Below are 24370 nucleotides of genomic sequence, written 5' to 3' on the forward strand. Positions count from 1 at the left end.
TGAGGACCTCCAGAAACTCTTTTCACTAAACAAGACACAATTCCATAAATATCTCCAGCTCCGCCACGCCCTACTAGTACACGTTCAAGCAGGGGATAACATACCTGAATATAGCCCTATGGAGGCAAGGGCACTGATGGGGAACCTGGGCAAGGGAGGTGTTTCCCAGATATACTGCACCTTGGTTACCAGCACTTCTTGTTCCCTGGAGGGGCTCCGCCAGAGGTGGGAGGGATTGGTGGGTCCTATGGAGGAGGTGGACTGGGACGAGGCACTGATGGCCCCACGTACCTTAACAATGGCAACTCGCTTCCGATTAATACAGACCTACTACCTCCACGCAGCTTATCTTACTCCCACCAAATTACATAGAGCGTGCCTCGGGTCCACAGCTCATTGCCCCCGATGTATGAATCCCGCAGCTGACTTCGTCCACATGGTATGGGCATGCCCGGTCATAGCGACCTACTGGAGGGCGGTCTTGCAGGAAGTCTCCGGAGTCTTACAGGATGATATAGGGGTGGCGCCACTGCCTCTCCTGCTGGGGATCATGTGAGACGTAGGTTTGAGAAGATCGGATCGAACCTTCCTAGGGGTGGCATGCCTGGTGGCCAAGAGGGATATAATGGCTGACTGGAAGGCCAGGGGTGCACCGGCATTGACTAAATGGAGGCGAGGGGTGGATTGGTGTGCGCAACGTGAAAAACTTGTATATGAGGCCAGAGGATGCCCGAACAAATATAACAAAGTATGGGGGAAGTGGGAGGCCACAGCATGTACCCTTCCTACAATATCGAACGGCACTACATCGGAGAGGGCCGGTGTGAACCCCCCTCCCCCTAATTGGTGTGGGGCATCCACAGGATTATTTTAACAAGGCGGCGTATAACTTTCATTTACAATGTGTTGCCTGGGACAATGGGTTTGACCACTGTTTAGGTGCCCGTTGGCGCCTTGTTAAGTGTATGTATTATCGTCTTATTTCTCTGCAAAATCAATAAAAAATTCTTTATCAAAAAAAGAATAGGAGAACGATAAAACTCAAAATATAATGTCAGTTAAAATTAATGTTTAATAAAACGCATATTATTCTCAAGACAATAAGGCAAAGTGGCAGATTGAGGGTAACCCTGCACATGTCAAACGATCACGGTAAGCTGATACTGCCAAGAATTTGTTTTAAGCTGCCAACAAAAACTTTACGAAGCCTGACAATAGACACCAGTCACTGCCGTTAAACATATTTCATTGGCTTCTTTTCAAGTTCTCACACCCAGTCTTAGCAGTACGGTCTTTAAAAAGTAATTCAGTCTATTTTTAGGGCTAGGCAGATACAGAGAAAATGACACAATTTATTTGAATTACCGTTGTCAGCTAAGTTTCATCATGACAAGTTCTGTAAAGATCACCCACGGGAAAAAATGTTAAGAGGGTTAGACAGGTGTCTCGTTTCCCATTTTAGTTTCCTTTGGGGATTTTGACGAAAGACTGTGCAAAAACAGCTGAAGGGATTTATACCAACCTTTACATTAAAAAGTCAACTTTGTTTAAAAAGCATACCTTTTTTATTCGTTTTAAATCTGTTCAGTAGTTTTTGAGGTATTGTGTTAAAAAAAAAAAAATGCTCGGGTGAGTTTCAAAGCGTTAGCACTTTTTTTATTTTTGTTATTTGAATTGCCGTTTGTGAATGTGTTTATAACTTGTGCATCATTTGAGGAATAAAAATTTGGCAGACATTAAGTACGTTCACGTTACTATTAGTATTTTCAAACTTGCATATATCCATAAAGGGGGACCTTGTTAAAAAATGGCCAGCAGTGTTCATTTGCTAATACGTTTGGTACTGTGTTTTTAATCTTCACTAAATTTGGCAGAAGCTTGGGAGGGTTAGTTTTCTGATGTTTTGTGCCAATCCATTAAGGTAGGGCATATTTAAAGAAGTGAGCCTATAAAATTAATTGATGCTGTTTAATCCATCTGTGTCAACAAGTAGCAGGTGATGCCCAGTGAAGCTATATGTGGTTTCATGAAAATCCAAACTTTGGCAAAGTTAGGGGTAAGAGAGTTAAAAAAAATGTTGGTTTACTAATACCTTTTGCACTGCTTGATGGATTGGCACATAATTAGAGTTTCATTTGCTAATACCTTCGATGCTATTCAATGAACGTGCTTGAAAGTTGGGAGCTAGCAAATTAAGCCTATTAAAAAGTCAGCCAAACCCTGCAACCCCTCCCCGTGCACAGCTGAAGGCAGTTGGGCCCATGGTCTCTCCAAAGTCTAGGCACGGAATAGAAGGGGTACATGGTAGGTTGCCTGCAGTGGGGGCGCACTGCCACGACGGGTTGGGCACGGTGCCGGGGCCCTACTGCCAAAGTTCTTCACATTGTGAGTTGGGTAGCCAAGGCTGGTTGAGATCAGGGCCTTTGCCACAATGGGTTGATAATTACGAAGTTATCGTTCTCAATCACACCTGTAAAAGCACCGAAGTTTGATCATTATGATTAGCAGCTCACAAAATAAACTCCAAACTTTGTGCCTCCTGCCTTTCTGAAATGACTAGTTTTTCATAGTTGAAAAACAAACAAAAGCGCAACCGAGAGAACAACATGGCACCATGGCGGGTGATAATAGGTATGGTGTGTGTTGTGGTCATTGCTACTTTCACTGGCCAATTTCAGTAATTTGGGGCATGTGACCCAAAACCATAACTCACTTTTTTACTCAGGTTTATTTTCAGTGGAAACATTTATATATGATAACATATATTTGTTGTTAAGCATTAGTACTTACCTGTGATGTAACACCCGATGGGAAGTAGTTACTCAGTGTAAATGTAGAAAAACATACCTGATAACAGTAGAAATCTTTACCCTCCCTCTGTTCAGTAATTGAGTAATTCAAATGTCATGACTTGGTAGAAGGAGCCAAACGACTATGACCGCAGCCCTCCTAAATTGCAAAGATGTATGGTATGCCTATAAGTCTAATTAAGCATAAATAGACGTTTAGACATATCTCTCTTTGCCCAAGATGACTAGATAGTCGATGAAGGTAGTCCACACCACAACCAATTAGTTTGCTTCAGTGTTAACCACTCCCATAGTTGTTCACTCGTCTACATGTTCCTAATGTTACGACTGTTAGAACAAACAAAATGTGCTACTAAAATGTTTCCACTTCGCTATTTCCAGTAAGAAAATGTCCAAATGTAACCCAGAGTTACTGCTCTCTAAATATTGTAACTTTTTATTTTTTATTTGGACCTTCTCCAATCTAAAAAGAGCTGCAGCACTCCCAGCTTTCGATTCCAGCGTTCTTTTACATTGCTGTATACTAAAACAAAATTATTTGATACTGAAATACTGGAAATCTGGTATTGTTTGTACGTTTTCGGTACAAACCCCATCACATCCTGGCATGGACCTTAGTACTTTTTCCTACTCAGGGTTTTGGAACTTTTATAAAATGTCGGTTTGCCAACCAGCTTGATGCTTCAGAAATCTACTTGCCTTGTACCAGAAAAGACCCTTTTCATGGGGTTCCGTGTAATAGGTGTAAAAATATGTCAGAGTTCTGATTATATTAGAGCTATTTATGATAATAACCGCTCTGATAATGCCTGAATGATTCCAGTGGTACTTTTAAGCCCAATTTCAATGTTTTCTAATTTTGTGCTTCTTTTACTTCTCACAGACACAGTAATTTGAAATTCCTCCTACTGAAATTGCTCATGCCTCTGACGTGACCTTTTATATGTGAAACAGTTAAGAAGGGTCTAACTTACTAGCCTTTTTAGGTCTGGCTTGACAGCACATTTGTTTTCTTACTTCAAGTGATCAAAAGAAAAAGAGCTTCAAGATGCCCCATAAAAGGGGGCAGTGGCTCTGCTAGATGGTGTATACCCAAGATGCCGCATTTGATTTGGCAGAATTGATGTGCTTCCCCCAAAAGAGTGCATGTATTGTACTCTACTTGACTGGTAGCTGGATTTCCTCATTTAATAATTACTCCGCTCTGTACAAGGGGAAAAGCATAAATCCTGATGCGTTAATATTCACTGAGGGATTGCCCTTCACCTAACAGGAACCACTCCGAAGAGTAGTTTGTACATCTGTGTGTGCTGGTTAATGTGGTCACATGTCTGAAACTTACAAAGCAAACTCTCTTTAAACTCGGCCTGGTGTCATTTAGTGATCTTTCAACGGATAACATATGTACCTACTTTCAGTCCAAGTCGCATAGCAGCCAATCCAGTCATCTGAGTGTTTTAGAATGAATCTCATTGGCCCCAGTGCCCCGCTTGAGAGCTCCCTGTCTCCCTCCTCTTCACAGTGCCCCCTTTTTTCTTCTTAATAGGGGTTTAATTGGGCTGAAAAAATGTAATTACGATCCACACAGACACTATTGGATTTTACCAGCTGAGTAGGCGAACATGTGGCACCATTGTTGGTGGATCGCAAGACCCCATCACTGCATCATGTTGAATGCAAGCAGACAAACCAGTTTCTTCAGTCGATACTCTTCTTTCCATCAAAGCAATTTATTTTGTAATCACCCCTACTGCTCGCTCCAAAAAAGAATCAATGACGGTGACCGAGGCTACAGGTGCAGAACAACTTATGATTTTTCTCTTAGCCATCCTAGAGCCGCAAAAGTTGCAAGGATCGACGAAAAAAGGAGTGGCCCAGCCCAGTGTCTTCCAGGCAATGATGAGCGAAGATGGGCCCGATCTTTGCCCAGGCATGCGCCTGGACGCGTCCCTCGCTGCTGGCAATTTTCAAGTGCTATAAAGCGCGACATGAATGTGGCCCTGCCTCCTGCTCGTCAAGACTATTGGTACTTACATTCCCCACAAGCAGCAGCAACGATGGTCCTGCGCTGTGGGCAACAGTCAAGCGCCTTACAGCGCTACAAGAATTCAGCCCCTCCTTCTGCTCCACAAGACTCCTGTAATCTCTACCAGCGGCAGCAACAATGGTCCCTAACTTATTTTAGCCAACATCATTCCTGTAGTAGTCAGTCGGGTGACGGTTAGATCCATTCACAAGTGACCGCTTTACAGCAGGCCCTTCTAGTTGCTGCCTCGGTTCAGAGCCACACACCTGTATTATAGTGATTCAGATATTGGGCATGGCTAGGGCACTGGCAGGACAAATGGTGATAGCTCTCCAAGGCATGTGCTTATCAGGCGAGGCTTTTAATATGAAAACGTCCACCATTCCCAATATTTTGATGACCTATCTATACCGGTCTGAGTGAATGGAAAATGTATCTCTGTTCATTCAGGTTAAGTGGCATTCTAGTGTGTATGCAGAGTGAGTGGTGTGTCCTTGTATGTAGGCAAGATGAGAGTTGCACCTGTGCTAGTGGTGTGTCTGTGTGAGTGCACGGGGAGTGTTGTGCCCGTGCGAGTTTAGGGTAGTATACCCTTGTGAGTGCAAGCTGACAGGTGTTCCATTGTGAATGAAGGGTGAGTGATGAACTTGTGTAAGTGCAAGGATATAGCTGCATGATTGTTGCAAGAGGGATGTGCCTAGGCAGGGAAGTCTGAGTATGGGGTGAGATGTGTGTCTATGCTGTAGTATGTTAAAGTTAGACCTATTGGCTTTGCCAACACTTGGTTGCTTTCTTGAAGTGTTTTTAGTATAATACATGAACTATTACCCTATAGGATTTCTGTTGTCATCCTGCTCCCCTGATAGGGCACGTAACTTCCTCCAAAGTGTCATGCCAGCCTATTTCACATGACCAGCGAGTATACTAAGACTTTGGAATTGATGCCGCTGATGAGAAGAAGCACATAGCTGTATATGGTAGTATGTGGGTGGAATGCAACATTGTTGTATTAAATCATCAATACAAAGGTCCAAAGAAGCTAATCCCACAATCTGCCAGAAATAGAAGAGCTTTACACATGCCTGCTGAATAGAAAAAGAAAATGAACCTTAGCTGGATTGAATACATTTGCAAAAATGGTAAATATGTGTTGTGTTTTAGAATCCCCCTACAGGAGTGTGTTTAATGGTATTGAAATAATGTAAACTGCAGATACCAATTTGTATCTGGGTAGAGGAGTTTATCTAGCCAACAAAGTTTAATTCTTGGCTATAAGCCAAGTAACCCAAGTCATAAAAGGAACCTCTAGTAAGACAACCACAGCACACTGTAATGCAAAGTATTTAAGTAAAAACCCGCCCAGCTAATCAGGCCTTGCACAGCTTCTGACCACACCTGTAGGAATGTTGCTAAACCACCGAATGTAGACAGAAGTAGTTCCAAGTAGTTACCTGGGTGAGGATTGATGAATGTAGTTCTTTAAACACTGCAATTTAGTTGTTATTCCACACTGAGAAATCCATACAAATAGTTTTTGATGTGGTAAGGGTTGATCTTTGGTCATTCATTTGTCTTCTGGTGCACGCTGCAGACCTGCTCAGTAATGTCAGTTTCTTCAATTCTTGATAATTAGATCTAATTGCAGCACAAAACTTAGCCCAGTCGGTCGGTTCGCTATGCAACAGCTTAGTTTCATAGGTTGTTGTGTTTAAGGGATGTTCCCATATCGAGTTTCTTTCCTCAGATGTGTTAGTTCAAGGAGTCTTTTGAGAATCCTCAGTTGTTAAGGTTGATCCAGGTCCCCCCGCCTCCCACCCACTAAAGCCTCCCTTTGAAATTCATCAATTTATGCTGTGCCATGCGGATAGGTACCTATACATTCCCTGGAAGTTGATTAAATTAGCCAGTGCCCTCAGAATGGGGGATAACGCTCAAGCAGCACATGTGTGCAATAAGCCTACTTTATTTGCAGCAAGCTTAAACTGATAAAAAACCAGCCTGTCAAATACATTAGCCATTCCTGTTGAATATCTTGTGGTGCATAATCTCTTTGAATTTGCTATGTTTGCCAAATCAGTCTGAAATAATCTTCTTTGTCTCTGTACATACTGAATTTTAAACCCCCTCCCCCTATCTTCAGGAAGTGCATCAGTTCAGCCCTATTCCATTTTTCCTTCTTTTGTCAGTATTATTATTATGAATGTGTGTGACTGATCTTCCTGAGGTGTATCAAAACACTATATTTCTCAATTTAACATATATAGCTCCTGGTTCTGCTTGGAAAGAAAGGATGGAGTTTATCTTGTACTCCCCCTGAAATCCATCTATTTATCCAGATTACACTTGCTACATCTCTCCCGAATTTACTGCAATTACCCTCAACCTTTTGTTTTTTTCGCCCCAATGGATGCCATTTCTTCACATCTTCCTGGAAGGGATCTAGTTACATCACAACGGCCCATGAGTACCTCAAAATTGCTTTACTATAATTGCCGTACCACCCTGATATCAGTCTAGTTACTATTCTACTGAAATTGGTCCAATTATACCAAAACCTTCTAAAAAGCTTTGTTAATCACAATTCAGCAAAATATCTTGAGTTACCTCAGCTCCCCAAAAAAGATACACTACCATTTTCTTCCCCAAAGAGAAAGAGTGATGGATCTGGACCTTATTTGCTGTGCAATAGTATTTTTCAATTTTGTTTTGCTTTCCTATAAATGGATCTTCTTAACACATTTCCCTCTGAAATTAATCTGTTTGCACCATATGTCTCTGGATGTGATCCAAACATACCTCATCTTGCAAACTGGCTTAATTTACTTCTTAGCTGCCTGAAACTAATCCAGTTTCCAATGCCCCTTGCTAATTGCCATACATCTTCCTCAAATTTATACAGATATTGTAGCATCAGTTACTAGGACACAGTGACCCTAAATCTAAATGATTTAAATCCCTATTGAAATTGAGCCATTCACTCATTGTGCCCCTAAAGTCTGTTTACTTTGCATTACTCTAAAATGAATCCACAGACCACAGTAACCTGTAAAATCAATAAACTTAACATGCATTTTTTTCTTTGTTTGATTTATTTGATGAAACTCGGGATCCTTTCTGAATGGCAGAACCAGTGTACTAGGCCTGGAAGGGTAAAGGCCATCCCTCCTTCCCTCAGCTTTGTTGTGGCCAAATCTTGCCTTTATTCTGCTTCTTATTTTAGAGATGAGTTGTGAGTTTTATTTGTAGATGAATCCCTGTGAACAATCTTGTAGTTTACTATGCTCCACCTAACTACACATAAAATTCTCTCAATATTTAGACATTGTTACGTCAGTGTTGAATAATGACTGAGCAATCTGCTGGTGGTTTGAATGTCGTCCTGAAATATCAGCTATTCCATGTAATGAACTCCAATTTGAAACCTGGCCTAATCAATGCCAACTTTCTCCTCATGTCTATGACAGAATGGCCAAATTCTCAGATTTTATTATTTCCTGGTGTCTGTTGCTTTAACCTTCCTCCAGGATTTCTCTAGTGATACTCCAGTGGAGACTCTGTTTTTAATTCAAGAAATTTGATATTCTCTGATGCACACGTCCACCAGCGCGCACACAGACAGACAGACAGACACACACACACAGACACACACAACCATTGCACACTCAGACACACACATCTACCACCACAGGCGTGCACACACAAACATTCACACATATACACAAATACAACCACACACCCAGGCACAGCTGCAAATTGTTGAAAGCCATGTTGCTTACCGGCCTGCTGATACACATGTTGCAACCATGTTGTTCAATGTCCTGTGTTAATGGTATGGCAGTTGGTAGACAAACACTTTGCAGTTTAACTAGTTTTGGGAGAGATCATCATATTCTCGGTCTGTACCTACTGTAGGTTTGTATATGACCTGAATCCTTCTGCTTAATTGCTTTAACTTTCCCGGTGATGCTTGACTAGCGCTGAATTTAGAACTCTATTTCAGATCAAGATTGTTTCTCAATAACCTCTCCATTTGAGAGATTCTTCCACCTGTTGTAAGCACACAACTTTAGGTTGGAGTTTGGATTTCCTCCCTCTTAGGATTCCGTATGTTTGTTGTGGTCTGCCTACCATAGATTGCATTTGAAATTACATGTTTCTCAGGGATGTGAAATTCCTATTGACCCGGGACATATTGTTTGGTGTCAAGGGCAACAGGTTTTCATGTTTGTTTTGTCCTTTGGACAAGTAGGCCAAGCCCCCTGCAGCACAAACTCTTTGGCTGCCACTTAACAGAGAAGGGGTCTGTCTGCTGTTGAGAATATGAGTGTCCATGTGTGAATACTGTTCGAACTTGTATTTATGGTTCATTATTGAAAAGTCCACATTATTAGGGTGAGCTTTGTAAATAAATGTTTTAAGGTCACACTGCACTACTGACTGTGGTTCCAGTATATATAAAAAACAAAAAAAACAATGTACACACGTTTGAAAAGTTAAACAATATGAGGCTAAGTATAATGCTCCCAGAATGTACTCTAATCTGATGCAAATGTTTGCAGAAGGTTGTAAGCGAGAGTGATGATTCTTTGCTTTCAAAATAAATTGTTCAGAAAAAAATGCAAGTAGGAAAAAAAATGTTCCGCTACTAAGAAATGTAGGAGTTGTTGCTTTGAAGCGTCATTTGGTAAAATGTGTTGATGAATGCTAATAGTTCCAAAAAATATTCCTAATGGAGAATCAGCATAACCATTTTCAACAAGATTATGGGAAGCATTAAAATAAACAAGCACTGGCAAAGCCAACCAATCAGACTTTTTTTTTTTTTTTTCTGAGTCATTTGGTTTCGTCAGTGTGTGTCTTGTTTTGACACAGCTTTTGTAATACGTTATTGTTGTCAGATATGCCAGGCCCTTACCATTGTAACAAACACTGGCAAAAAGAAAAAAAAATGGGTCTAAAAAAAGCACACATTGCCACCAGTGGTGTAACAAAAGGGCCCACAGCCTCCCTCCAGGAGGCCCCATCAGCACAGCACCTGCCCTGAGTGAGTATGTTGGGGGGGGGGGGGGGGGGCTCCATGTTCACTGCAGGGGCCTCTCCAGTTTCGTTACACCACTGATCGCCACAGTAGTTCCTGCCACTGATGGAAACTACTTTATGTGCCAATATGCTCCTTGTGGACGAGCAGAATGCAATCACTCATGGTAAAGCCAGCCGATAGCTAGCGAGAGAATAGAAGTTTAACAAAAACAAAATCCTCTGTTAATGCCAGACCTAACTAGGGACCCAGTTCTTAAAGAAAGCCGCAAAAGTGCACCCATGGTATATGTCTTTGAATTAGAGGCTTTCATTAATTTACAAGAACTTACAGAAGTAGACCAGAAAGTCGGATGCCTAGAAAATATTGGTGAACTGTATTTTAGCCCGAGCAAATTTGCATGTGTAGATTTGCTCATGTGAAAATCTATTGAGTGTTTACAAGTCCACTTTCCCTCCAACTACTTTTTTCCCAACCCTGGAAGAACTTCTACTTCTGCCGTTGTCAGGAGTACATTTCCAACCTTTCTCATTACTGGAAAAGATTAGTGAAGAGCTGGTGAAAATCCTTAAAACATGCAAGTTAGTAGGTTTGCAGACTCAAAGACATTCCAGCCCTGGAACTATTGATAACTGCTTCCTCAAGCCCCAGTATGTAGATCTGCTGAAAGGTGGCAAAGTAAGGAAATTGCTGCAGTAGGGATTATTTAAAATGCAAGTATTTAAGCCCTATTATAGTAGTAACCATGCATAACCAGAGAGGCCATTATCAGACCTCTTACATAATGAGATTGCTGACATTTGTTGCCACACTACATGGCAGCAAAGGGACAAGTAGATTTTTTTTTATAGGACAAGTAGATTTAAGAAGCAACCTGTCCCCTGAACGAGAAGATATTTTATTAAATTTCACACCCCTGAAAAAGGTAACCTGAGATTTGCTTTGGGCAGCCTACTCTGTTGGGATTGGCTGTCACTCTAGTAGATGTACCTGCCCACTGTGGCCCCTTGCTTGTGATTGCTGCTTGAAATCACTGTTACTGTTAGCTAACTTTCTGTTCTCTGCACCCTGCTTCACTTTGCATTCTGTATTCCCTTCTGCTTTAACATGTCTGCCTGCCTGCTGCAGGCACTTACTTGAGACAGACCTGTCTATTGGGGGCAGCCAACTTCATACTGCTGTATGGATTGCCCTTTTTAGATTACAAGCTTTGTTGTGATCATGAAAGCAGGAGTTCTTCTCATTGGATCGTCATCTAAACACTCAGCGGGGATTTAACATCTCCAAAGCTGAAGTCACTCTGGGCCTTATTACAACTTTCGAGGAGGTGTTAATCCGTCCCAAAAGTGACGGTAAAGTGACGGACATGCCACCAGCCGTATTACGAGTCCATTATATCCTATGGAACTCGTAATACGGCTGGTGGTATATCCGTCACTTTACCGTCACTTTTGGGACGGATTAACACCTCCCCCAAAGTTGTAATCAGGCCCTATATGTACTACTAAGTCATTTTAGTTTACTTAGGGGACCTGTTTCACGGTGTGGCTATATTTATCCATTATTTTCTGCCTGCAGATTGCCGTTTTGCTTAAGCGGTACATGTCTCCTTCCTAGGGCACAGCTGTTACTGAGCACATGTAGCTCTCATCATTGAACCAAAAGCTGGTCAAGGCTTCTTTCTGCCCTAGTGGAGTGGCATGTCTGGCATAGGCATGTAAAAACTACAAAAATACGCGTTTTTAAATTGTCTTGTTGTCCAGTCAATATCTCTCTCACTCCTTTGTATGGTTTAATAATTTAATTAAATAGAGACGTGAGTCGAGGGGGTCTTGTTACTGCGATTGTCTCTGACTCTGGTTTTTGTTGGCAGATTGGCAGCAAGTCTGTCACCACGTTTGAGCATCTAATTAAATGTCAATTGGATAATCATGCTTCCTTCTTACAGTGGTGCATTGCCCTTTGGGAAAAGAGTGTACGTTGTCAGTATGAGCTTGCTAATTAATGTTGCATCGGTGTCCATTGTTAAATTAATCATGTTAAGTATTTTGGGACATAAATAGTATTGGGTTCTCCTGGTGGACTGGGGAGAAGCTAAATACAAAATTTACAAAGAGATTAAATCACAGCGTTCGTAAACTCCCTCAAGCAGCTCTACTTCTTGGACCAAATCCCAGTTGCTGAGCTAATTCTGGTTGGGAGCAAACTCATGTTTGCTTCTGACAGTATAAGCTGGGTGCTCATATCTCGTGGATCTTTGCCTGGCCGATCTTCGACTGGTAAAAACTGGTGCAGATCTATTGGGCATATAGTACTGATGCCAAGTTTGTGAGTTATTCCTCATTCCAAGGTGTGCATTTTGCGTCCCACATGCGATCTAGGCCATGCTGAGGCAATTCAATCGAGGTGCAAACTCCTCTTTACTTGCACATATCAGGCATTAATTGCACATTCCAGTGGGATCTGCCAGGCTGGTTTTTGGTATGTTCAACCTTGGGGCGAATATAGTGGGCTTATCACACTTCTGCTGTTTGTGCATTATCCCCCATTCTAAGGAGTGCAAAAAACGAATCTGCATCACATTGCAAAGCCAGCAAATTCCAAACTCTGCACACAGAGTATTTAGTTGATATACAGTTTGCTTTCAGTTTGTAGCCCAAATGTGATTGCGGGCTTCAGTCACAGACTGTTATTATTAAGGCTTCCCATGAGAGTGTTGTATACTTGTGTCCCAGATGGGTTCACGAGAGCCAGGTTAATCCCACATTGTCTCCGTATACACATTCAAATCTACATAAAATTAATCTAAATGGAAATCATTCACTCAGTCTGGTAGCATACTGAAATCCCCGGAGCAAACAACGAACATCCCTGGTCTAGCGTATAGTAAAATAAAATTAATTTAATGATCCAATATAGGGGCGTGCAGCTTGTCATGTACCCCCCTACATGGTCTCCTATGCAAGTGCTTCTCTATGTCGGTCTCCTGTGCAAGTGCATCTTTGTGATCCCAGCACAGGGGGGGCGTCCTGCTCTTCATGTATCCTATGTCGGTCTCCTGTGCAACTGCTTCTTTGTGATCCCAGCACAGGAGGAGCGTCCTGCTCTTCATTTATCCTATGTCGGTCATCAGGAGGGGCGTCATGCTCTTCATGTATCCTATGTCGGTCTCCTGTGCAAGTGCTTCTTTGTGATCCCAGCACAGGAGGAGCGTCCTGCTCTTCATGTATCCTATGTCGGTCTCCTGTGCAAGTGCTTCTTTGTGATCCCAGCACAGGAGGAGCGTCCTGCTCTTCATGTATCCTATGTCGGTCTCCTGTGCAAGTGCTTCTTGGTGATCCCAGCATCGGAGGAGCGCCCTGCTCCTCATGTATCCTATGTCGGTCTCCTGTGCAAGTGCATCGGAGGGGCGTCCTGCTCTTCATGTATCCTATGTCGGTCTCCTGTGCAAGTGCTTCTTTGTGATCCCAGCATCGGAGGAGCATGCAGCTTATCGTGTATCCTTACTACTCATCTGTAAAAATGCTTGACCCCTAGATCGTCACTCGTGCAAGTTTCTTTGTGATCCCAGCACTGAAGGGACATTCTGGGTGTATTGTTGCCCTTGCAGTCTTCCATGCAGTTATGTATCACAATACGAACATTGGAATGGTGTGCTGCTTGTTGTATACCCATTAAAATGAGCGTTCCAAGGAGGGAGCTTACTCTTTAATGCAGTACTGTTCCTCGTGAATCCTGGTATTGTACACGAACTAGTGATGCTTCTGCGGTCCGGCTCCTTTCCACAGGGATTTCCCACTCTGCTCCACTATCTGAGGCATCACTTTCCTAGCCAGTTTCCAGCACCTCTTGGCCATTTTTGTTAGGTAATCTGTCTACAAAAATATAGAAATTGTAGTCCAACAGTGTAGGAAGTTGGCTCTGTATGTGCTATTTCAAAGTAAGGAATAGCATGCACAGAGTCCAAGGGTTCCCCTTAGAGGTAAAATAGTGGTAAAAAGAGATAATACTAATGCTCTATTTTGTGGTAGTGTGGTCGAGCAGTAGGCTTATCCAAGGAGTAGTGTTAAGCATTTGTTGTACATACACATAGACAATAAATGAGGTACACACACTCAGAGACAAATCCAGCCAATAGGTTTTGTATAGAAAAATATATTTTCTTAGTTTATTTTAAGAACCACAGGTTCAAATTTAACATGTAATATCTTGTTTGAAAGGTATTGCAGGTAAGTACATTAGGAACTTTGAATTATTTCAATTGCATGTATACTTTTCAAGTTATTCACAAATAGCTATTTTAAAAGTGGACACAGTGCAATTTTCACAGTTCCTGGGGGAGGTAAGTTTTTGTTAGCTTTACCAGGTAAGTAAGACACTTACAGGGTTCAGTTCTTGGTCCAAGGTAGCCCACCGTTGGGGGTTCAGAGCAACCCCAAAGTTACCACACCAGCAGCTCAGGGCCGGTCAGGTGCAGAGTTCAAAGTGGTGCCCAAAACGCATAGGCTTCAATGGAGAGAAGGGGGTGCCCCGGTTCCAGTCTGCCAGCAGGTAAGTACCCGCGTCTTCGGAGGGCAGACCAGGGGGGTTTTGTAGGGCACCGGGGGGGACACAAGCCCACACAGAAATTTCACCCTCAGCGGCGCGGGGGCGGCCGGGTGCAGTGTTAGAACAAGCGTCGGGTTCGCAATGGAAGTCAATGAGAGATCAAGGGATCTCTTCAGCGCTGCAGGCAGGCAAGGGGGGGCTTCCTCTGGGAAACCTCCACTTGGGCAAGGGAGAGGGACTCCTGGGGGTCACTTCTGCAGTGAAAGTCCGGTCCTTCAGGTCCTGGGGGCTGCGGGTGCAGGGTCTTTTCCAGGCGTCGGGACTTAGGTTTCAGAGAGTCGCGGTCAGGGGAAGCCTCGGGATTCCCTCTGCAGGCGGCGCTGTGGGGGCTCAGGGGGGACAGGTTTTGGTACTCACAGTCGTAGAGTAGTCCGGGGGTCCTCCCTGAGGTGTTGGTTCTCCACCAGCCGAGTCGGGGTCGCAGGGTGCAGTGTTGCAAGTCTCACGCTTCTTGCGGGGAGATTGCAGGGTTCTTTAAAGCTGCTCCTTTGGATAAAGTTGCAGTCTTTTTGGAGCAGGTCCGCTGTCCTCGGGAGTTTCTTGTCGTCGTCGAAGCAGGGCAGTCCTCAGAGGATTCAGAGGTCGCTGGTCCCTTTGCAAGGCGTCGCTGGAGCAGAGTTCTTTGGAAGGCAGGAGACAGGCCGGTGAGTTTCTGGAGCCAAGGCAGTTGTTGTCTTCTGGTCTTCCTCTGCAGGGGTTTTCAGCTAGCAGTCCTTCTTCTTGTTGTTGCAGGAATCTAATTTTCTAGGGTTCAGGGTAGCCCTTAAATACTAAATTTAAGGGCGTGTTTAGGTCTGGGGGGTTAGTAGCCAATGGCTACTAGCCCTGAGGGTGGGTACACCCTCTTTGTGCCTCCTCCCAAGGGGAGGGGGTCACAATCCTAACCCTATTGGGGGAATCCTCCATCTGCAAGATGGAGGATTTCTAAAAGTTAGTCACCTCAGCTCAGGACACCTTAGGGGCTGTCCTGACTGGCCAGTGACTCCTCCTTGTTATTCTCATTATTTTCTCCGGCCTTTCCGCCAAAAGTGGGGGCCGGGGCCGGAGGGGGCGGGCAACTCCACTAGCTGGAGTGTCCTGCGGTGCTGTGACAAAGGGGTGAGCCTTTGAAGCTCACCGCCAGGTGTTACAGCTCCTGCCTGGGGGAGGTGTTAGCATCTCCACCCAGTGCAGGCTTTGTTACTGGCCTCAGAGTGACAAAGGCACTCTCCCCATGGGGCCAGCAACATGTCTCTAGTGTGGCAGGCTGCTGGAACTAGTCAGCCTACACAGACAGTCGGTTAAGTTTCAGGGGGCACCTCTAAGGTGCCCTCTGGGGTGTATTTTGCAATAAAATGTACACTGGCATCAGTGTGCATTTATTGTGCTGAGAAGTTTGATACCAAACTTCCCAGTTTTCAGTGTAGCCATTATGGTGCTGTGGAGTTCGTGTAAAACAGACTCCCAGACCATATACTCTTATGGCTACCCTGCACTTACAATGTCTAAGGTTTTGCTTAGACACTGTAGGGGCACAGTGCTCATGCACTGGTACCCTCACCTATGGTATAGTGCACCCTGCCTTAGGGCTGTAAGGCCTGCTAGAGGGGTGTCTTACCTATACTGCATAGGCAGTGAGAGGCTGGCATGGCACCCTGAGGGGAGTGCCATGTCGACTTACTCATTTTGTTCTCACTAGCACACACAAGCTGGTAAGCAGTGGGTCTGTGCTGAGTGAGGGGTCTCTAGGGTGGCATAATACATGCTGCAGCCCTTAGAGACCTTCCCTGGCATCAGGGCCCTTGGTACCAGAGGTACCAGTTACAAGGGACTTATCTGGATGCCAGGGTGTGCCAATTGTGGGATCAATGGTACATTTTAGGTGAAAGAACACTGGTGCTGGGGCCTGGTTAGCAGGGTCCCAGCACACTTCTCAGTCAAGTCAGCATCAGTATCAGGCAAAAAGTGGGGGGTAACTGCAACAGGGAGCCATTTCTTTACAAACAGTAATTATTATCCGTTATATAATGCAATAGTTCATAATAGCCATATTGCCTGCAAATAAGTGATTAAGTTTCAAAACACATCACAATTTTCTAATGATTTAGACTATCTCCCTGCATCTGGTAGTGGTACACCTTGTGTGCACCTTGCAATCCTCTGCTTTGCTGCCCTTCAGGAATACTGATCTATCCTTCTGAGGTCGATAAAGTAAGTGCCATTGAATAGTGTTTACCACCATATGTTTGCCGTCCTTTGCAACCACAGTAATGTAGCTGCAAGAGTTGCATTCAAAAATAAGTACTAAAAGAACGGCTTATTGTTGTTCAACCCCCATTTCATGTGAAACACGTTCTGCCACCAATAAAGAGAGCTTTGGTCGGCACCTAGTGCAGAAGCAAGACCACTGAATGGAATTAGCGAGTGAAGTACATTGTGGGTTAAGATCTTAAAAATCAGATCATTTGCTGAGGGGAATTTGATTTAAACTGGTTGCCAACACTGCACACCTACCCTTAATCAATCTAAAAGTAAAATAGTGCTACCATACCTTCTCATTTATCTAGGTACAGTTCGGTAGGTAAAAATGGTGTGTACAGAGTGGTAGACTTGTGAGATACTTTTGTTGTTAAGGTGATAAGGATCACCTTTTCAGAAACTCATCACTACTTGATTTTGGAAACAAAGCAACTCTGGAAGATCTATAACATCAACTGAGGATACCACCATTACAAATGGTGCAGTGGAAAGCTTTCTTTGTTTTATCTCACTAAGCCATCACCTAAATTCATCAAATTCTTCTCTTTTTTCTATGCAACACTGATGGAAACTTAATCCGAAGCATGCATCTCGCCAGTAATTGGCAGGTGGCACTTGACTAACATGTGGATTAAAGATATTTTTCAATCAGGTATGCGTTTGTAGTATTGAGCGGGGAATGCTAGTCGATCCTCTTGAATGTGACTAGACAAAGTAGAATGGGGCGTGGGGTGAATGGGTGAGTATGGTCCGGGGATGCACTTCTCTATTTTCAACAAGAGTTTTTTGTGTTGTAAACTGAACCTAAAAACAGGTTTACCTTTAAAAAAATAAAAACAAATAAAAAAATACACTTACCAGACTTTATCAAACCTTCAAGTGCCAAAAGCAATTGAGGAATAACAGCAGTGTTGCAGGTGAAAATAAATATTCTAAAATGAAGCTGGATAGGCCTACAACTCCTGTTATTTAATTCCATCTGTAGCTTATTCTTTTAGCCTCCTTTTTAAAATACCCACCACATTTGGGGACCAAAGAGGAAAACGGGGAGTTCAACTTATTTTCCTAGGTTGTCAAGTTTTCCTCCCAAGGTGGTTGCTTAAGTACTCTTGCCCACTCTCCGAAACAAACCTCTTCTTCTAACTTACGTAAATCAGAAAGCAAACGAAAGACCTTCTCCTGTATTCTTCTTTACTCTATAGCTGCCAAGGTGCTAGTTTTTTCCCCCAGAGCTGGGGTCTCTGCCCCTTCCCCAGATGTCCGCTTCCCTGGATCTGCTCACCTCCTTCGTGGTAAGTCTCTACTAGGCCATGCAGCAGTGTCTGGATTTCCTGCGTGTTTTTTTGAGCTGCCTGCATGAGTTGTGCCTGCAGCTCTTGCCCTCATCAGTCATTCTATGGACGTAACTGGGGAAGCCCTCAGAGCTCTTTCCCTAACCAGTTCTGCTATGGGAGTAACCGGGGAAACCCCCAGAGCATTTCACACTGGTCTGGATTGTCTGGGTTAGGTGGATCTATGTGTCGTAGGCGAGGCTACTTCCACAAACATACATTGCTCGCCACCACTTCGACTTTCACGCTTTCGCTGCTCTGCTAATGTTGCTAAGTTTAAGGCATAGGAGTGGATGCAACACCTTTCACTAAGTGAACGCTTCTTTTGTTCTCCCTGACTCTCGGACCTCTTGAAAGACAGGCAGCAGCTGCCTATCTCCATTGTTATGGGGGTGCTGTTACTTGAAAACAGGCTGTTGAAGTTGAATGATATTGCTATATGAAGGTAGACACTAAGGGTGTACTGTGTGTGAGGGTTTAAGTGTGTCAACTGCTTTGGTCGTAAAGTGGCTCACAGACCTGAGGCCCTTTTTAGGCAGATGGAGCACAGGTGTTTATCTGGGAAGCACATGGTCCGTTTTAAATGATCCACACTCAGTTTAATAAACTGAAATGTAGTCGTTAAGTTCATTGGGAAATGAAAAAGGCTTCTCCTCTAGGCCCTCTCTTGGCCTTTGTGGATATAGAAGGAAGAGACACACTGAAGACATTTTATTATAATTGCAACCAAGTGGGCTAGTAGAGCACCATAGATAGATTTGGCCAGATAGGGCAGATTACAGTTTGGCATGCAGCTGTCCATCTGGGCACTGGCAATGGCTAATTTTATAGAAGGGGATTTTAGGGATTTAGGAAAGTGACACTTTGGAAAATTTGAAGTTACTGTCTTAGTGAGATAGATGTGGAGCCTCTGGAAGTGTGTGTTGAGTAAATCTTTACCAGCCAAAGATAGGAATACTGATTTTCAAGACTGGAAATTCCCATCCAGCACCGTCAAATCCCTGTCGACTTTCCAATAATAACACAAAGCTAATACTCCTCCAGTTAAAGCATTTTTTTCCTGCCATTAAACTAATCCAGATCAGCATCTCATGGTCTCTCAATGAAATAGCATAGTTCACCTTCATTTCCGAGAGCCTGTAAGGACACATTTTCCTCTTGCATCAATACATGCTGCCTCTCGCGGAGATGGAACAGTTTGTAAATTAATTAGAGGATTTTTCACAGGAGCTCTGCTGGAAGAGGAATTGCCATCTGTCTTCCCAGCAGTGCTCAAAAACAGTTTAACATTTTAAAGAAAAAAAAAAAACCTGGCCTCCATTTTGTGTGCTAACCCCTCCTTCATGCATGCTGCGTGTTGTGCGCGGATCTCTTCCTCCCTCCCTGTCTGCTCTTCCCAAGATAGGTAGTGGGAAAACCGCGTGAAGCGCTCTACAGTCTCAGTCTCCTACTCGGCACGTTTGGTACTTGTTGACCGTCTCGTCTGTCTCTGCTGCCACAAGAATTTTGGCATCTGGCCACCCCTCCCCTTGAAGAAGCAGGTAGGCTCTTGATTTAGTAGAAGGTGCATTTTTCTTATTCAGAGATGAAAAACCTTTCCAGCAGAGGTGTTTTTAGAGGTGCTGTTTGTGGTGGTGATTAGGGCGTTGAAGCACTGGTGGTCAAGGGAAGAGTTGTGCTGAGAGGGTGTTCCCAGTGGGACTTAGGTGTTGTGTGAGCAAGAAGTCTTGTAACTTTCACATGTCTGTCACGTGCCATCCTATTTCTTTAATTGCTTGTTTAGCATTGAACAAGGCACAGGCAGAGGGAAGTAAAACAAGGTCAACAGTTATTCCATAGAATATTATCTCTAGACGCAGACAAATACAAATTAGTATTTTTACTTCTCTTTGTATTTTCTCTTCAATTATATTGCTTGTTTCCCTTTTACTGCCCCCGCACACTAAGGAGCTAAAGCTTGAATTTCAAAGGTGATTTGGGGAGGAAAACAAACCAAAAATGTGTTTGGCTTAGATGTCATTAGCTCTTTGATTACAACTAGCTTGGAGTCCGGCCCAGCCTTCTGATAGTTCCTTCATACCATACAAAGAAATATATCATTCTCCTCGTCACTGCAGCGCTAATAATTTATCACTGCTTACTTTCATGTTTCACCCTTCTTCACACCTCCAAGAAAAGATCTTGCCACTTCTGGGTACGAAAGCATTTTCGTTTCTCTTTGCATGTAGCACAGTGAAGCTGGCTGCAGTATCGAGGCCCCTGACCCTCGTTAAAAATTGTCTTCTGCTTTCAGACAGTTTCTTGCTCTATTTTCGCTATGAAGTCTTGAATTAGCTTTAACACTATTAGCCTCCGACTAGGGTTGGCAGTTTTCGGAGAGGGTTAGAGGAGATGGGAGCTGAAGTACAACTGTCTCCTTTCTGGAAATCCATTGCCACTTGATGGCTGGGAGAGACCCGCAGTAGCAACATTGATACATGAAGACTAGAGGATGATATATACATGTTTATTTTGACTTTCTGGCTTTCAAAGGGCTAGTATCACAATCCTAGACCAATCATCCTTTCTAATAAAAAGCATAATGACCCTATCACTCTTACCTTTGGGCAACATCCGCTGAGAGGCTTTTCTGTTCTTGTAAGAGTGCTCTGTATATCCTAATGATAATGTGCTTGTTGTAAGAGTGTTCTGTAACTCATAGTGATAATGCTTTGGAGAAGGAAAAAGGCTTGTAGGGTCGGGAATCGGAGCATCCCACCTGGTCTGTGTAGGTGCAGAGTCCATCTAAGGTCCTGATCATCTGCCATGAGTGTCTGCACAGTTCGCCATCCATTTTCTGTTGATGCAAGCATTCTAGTGCATAGTGTGGTGTTTATCTCCCCTGTAAATTTGTGTCCTCCGGTCTACTTCTCCTCCTCGGTGCCTGACTAATGTTACTCCATATGTCGTAGATCCTTCTGTCTTACAAATCTGTCCGCTCTGTTTAGTGGCTCCCCTGACTCCACCAGATGCCATATCCTCTAATTCTATCTTCAATAACCCCAAGATTGATCAACGTGATGTTTTGCATTATTAGTGAGATGCCATATATGTGTGATCATCTTTAAAGCATTTCTTTTGTAGTGTATATTTGCATGGTCTTACGCTATGCATCTTTTCGGGGTAACCATACATATGTATATTATCTGGTTGGCTGCTTTGTGTTTAACAATTGTATTGCATAAGTATAAGAATTGTAAATTACCTGCACATCTAAATCTGAAGATGTTGTACAGTAAGAAAAAATGTTGGTACCACTGTCTGAAAGCTCAAGCAAATGACGACAAGGAACTGGTATAACGCTAAAGAAATGACTAGGCTTGGCAGCTCCTGCAGTCTTTAGTTGTCTTTAGCAACTATGCATCTCAGAAAAAGACAATCTAGGACCAGGTAACTGACTGTTTTGGGCAAGGATTTGGGCCTTTCTGAGAGACGGTTGGATGCAATCAATGAGGCAGGGGGTCCAAAAGGCTAGCTAGATCTTCTAGCGAGAAGGTGCTTCTTGAACCATATGACATTTGGGCAAGTTTTCTGAGCTTGTCTTCTGTTAACCTACAATGACATATTTGCATGATTTTTTTATTTACGATTTCTACATTCAACAAAAAATCAAACCCATTCACTCATTTGTAGCATATGAAATAGTGGACACTGTTATCCGTGCAAGCCACAATTCTCTCCTTGAGTTAAGTACTCATGGCATGAATCTTTGTGAAACCAGCGCAACGCTGGTTGGTGTTCTGAGCATAGCACTTCACCCTTTCACCTTTCATTAGGTGATAAAAAGGAGTACTGCTGTGTTAGTAATAATTCAACGCCTGATGGTAACAGTTCAAAACAAATGGCAAAACTGAAGTATGAAGTGCTGTATACAAATGCTTTTACCATCCATACATTCAATCTACAGATCCCGCAGACCCACGAAAGCAAACTGCATTACCCCAGTGTCTAGTAAAGATGCCTTCTTGCATTGTTTGTTGTAACCTCAAAGTACCATTTTGCACTCTATTTTCTGTAACCTTAACATACCGAAAAAGCATGTCGGTTTTTCAGAATAATCATGCCTGTCTCGGAGCATCATTGGGATGAACGATAGATAAACGGCTAAGCAGCCAAAAATAGAACCCTGTAAGTGTCCCTGACTTACTAATAGCAAATCAATATCACAGAGGGCAGGGAGAGAAGCAGATGAAACAAGAGCTCGATGAGGGTTTTCCGGGGCTGAGGGACTGCTGAGAACGCTATTTTGTGGTCTAAGCTTTATGAAAGCTGTGGCCCTCTTAAGATACAGTTCACTTATCAGAATAGTCTGTCTGCTAGCTCTGGTGTTTATTCACTGCTTGTGCTTTGCGGGTCTTCCCGAGGCTGCTTCAGAGCACTTGCCACCATTCAATTTCTAATCTGTGACACCCTGTACAATCAGAGTAACCCTAGCAGTGCACGTCGATCAGTGTAGCCTGGGGTTAACCCTTAACTCTCACAGGTCTGGATTAGTAGCACTAAAGCCTGTGTAACTAGCAGTGTATTTGTTCTACTATGTATATACATTTCGAACCTGTGTATCCTTGCTGGTTCAAGCCGCGAAGCTTTAATCCACTCAAGTCGCCATAACCTTGTGAACGGACAGCTCTGCTCTTAAATAACTGATTGTGTGAGATGTATATTTCCTGCAGGTAGATATCCTCCTGCCTGAGGCCTGAGCTTGCAATTTGTCTATAGCATGAACGATAGCTGTGTAGTAATTTCTTATCCTGTATGATGTGCTTAGCATGTTCTAGAGGTCTCTTATTTCAGTCTGTAAGATGTGGGTAACTGAGATGATTGTGCTCATAAACATGCTTGAGGTGTGGAACCAGAGGATTAGTTCTGCTGTCCATGCTCTGTTCCTGTGAGTTATGTGTGATCTTAGTCACACTTCGGACTTTTCTACTCGAACGATGTGTCTTGGTGTTTTCCAGGGAAAGAGGTTGAAGGGTGATTGCTACCTTTCAGATATTAATCTTTGACACATAGCGTTAAGAAAAAGTTTTGCTTTGATGACTTTTTAATAATTTCTTCCTCTCTCTCCACTTCTCCTAGGCCGCCAATGAAGCGCTCCCATGATTCCTCAGGCTTTCTCTCCAATGGATTTAGCCCTTCCCCCCTTACATGTGAACTCGGTAAGGGCAGTGTGGTGATGCTCTCTGCACCCATTATGGAGCTTCCTACTCCAACCCCAACTCCGCGCCCGCATCGTGCCTCCCCAGAGGATGTGCCCAAGTCAGGGGGCACCATCAAGGTCTACCTACCGAATCAGCAGCGCACTGTGGTGAGTGAGGAGAGTTCAGGATATAGAGTGGGTACATCCCACCTGCAAGTCAAGATCAAGTTTGGGGAACCAGATTCGCCTTTGGAGGCTATGGCTTTATTATAAGCTGTGATTTCTATGCTACGTTTAAAAAGGGAAAGGCTCTAAGCTTGTCTTAGAATTTTCATGCAGATCCCTGAAGATCATAACTTATTATTTTCTTTTGAAGGTTACACTGGGCTAACCTCGCCACATCTCTGACACAGTGTATTATTCATACTCAACATACATACATGAACAGTCAAAAAGTGGCAAATTTAGTACATTTGGGTGCAATAATTCTGTGTTCTATTCGATGTCGTGTGCAAAAATCTGCAGTGGTTTGAACAGTTTCAAGGAAACTATGTAGGTGAGGGCTAAATTGACCTGTGTAAGTGAGTAAAGGGTAGATTTCTGGAAACACTCCAAATCATTCAGAGATGACATACTTGTATCCGTGCAAAGGAGATCTAGCGATCTGTTGAGTAAGATTGGCTATCTGCACATTAAAAGCTTTTGCAAGCAAGATTGCTCAGAGACAGGTGTTGTAAATACAGGGATTTAGAGTTGTACCAATTGTCAGGCCCAGTCAGTGGCGAAAAGCTGATGTTCCCCTATCTAACTAGGACTTTGACCCTTGTTATAAGAGCTAAGTTCCAATTGAAAACAAGTTCCAATTGTAAGCAAGAGTTTGCACAGGGATGAGAATTGCAAGTTGTGCCGTAATCCTGACAGCCTCGTAGTATTCCACTGTTAGATTCCAGCAGGCTAAACTTGCTAAACTTTATTGACGGAGAAAAGGCTCAGAAAAAAATGCAACCTGTGGAATTCGGAGCATGTTGTGCCTCATTTTCTAGTTGAAATCTTAGAATAGGAGGCATTTACGACACCCCACCCTAGTGTAATGGTATTTAGCACATGTAATAATGTTATTTATCATTACGAAGCTTTCAT

General features: G+C 43.3%; 1 protein-coding gene across 2 annotated transcripts in view; it reads left to right on the top strand.

The window, feature by feature from the left end:
• The window catches only part of ARAF (A-Raf proto-oncogene, serine/threonine kinase), a 163826-nt gene that overhangs the window by 18883 nt on the left and 120573 nt on the right, over positions 1-24370 (top strand). For both annotated transcript variants that reach the window (XM_069209648.1, XM_069209647.1), the window contains exon 2: positions 23170-23398. In XM_069209648.1, coding sequence (XP_069065749.1) covers positions 23177-23398 — 222 coding nt within the window. In that variant the 5' untranslated portion in view covers positions 23170-23176. The remainder of the gene's footprint in view (positions 1-23169; positions 23399-24370) is intronic.

Source organism: Pleurodeles waltl, chromosome 10, assembly GCF_031143425.1.
Source record: "Pleurodeles waltl isolate 20211129_DDA chromosome 10, aPleWal1.hap1.20221129, whole genome shotgun sequence".
Lineage (NCBI taxonomy): Eukaryota > Metazoa > Chordata > Amphibia > Caudata > Salamandridae > Pleurodeles > Pleurodeles waltl.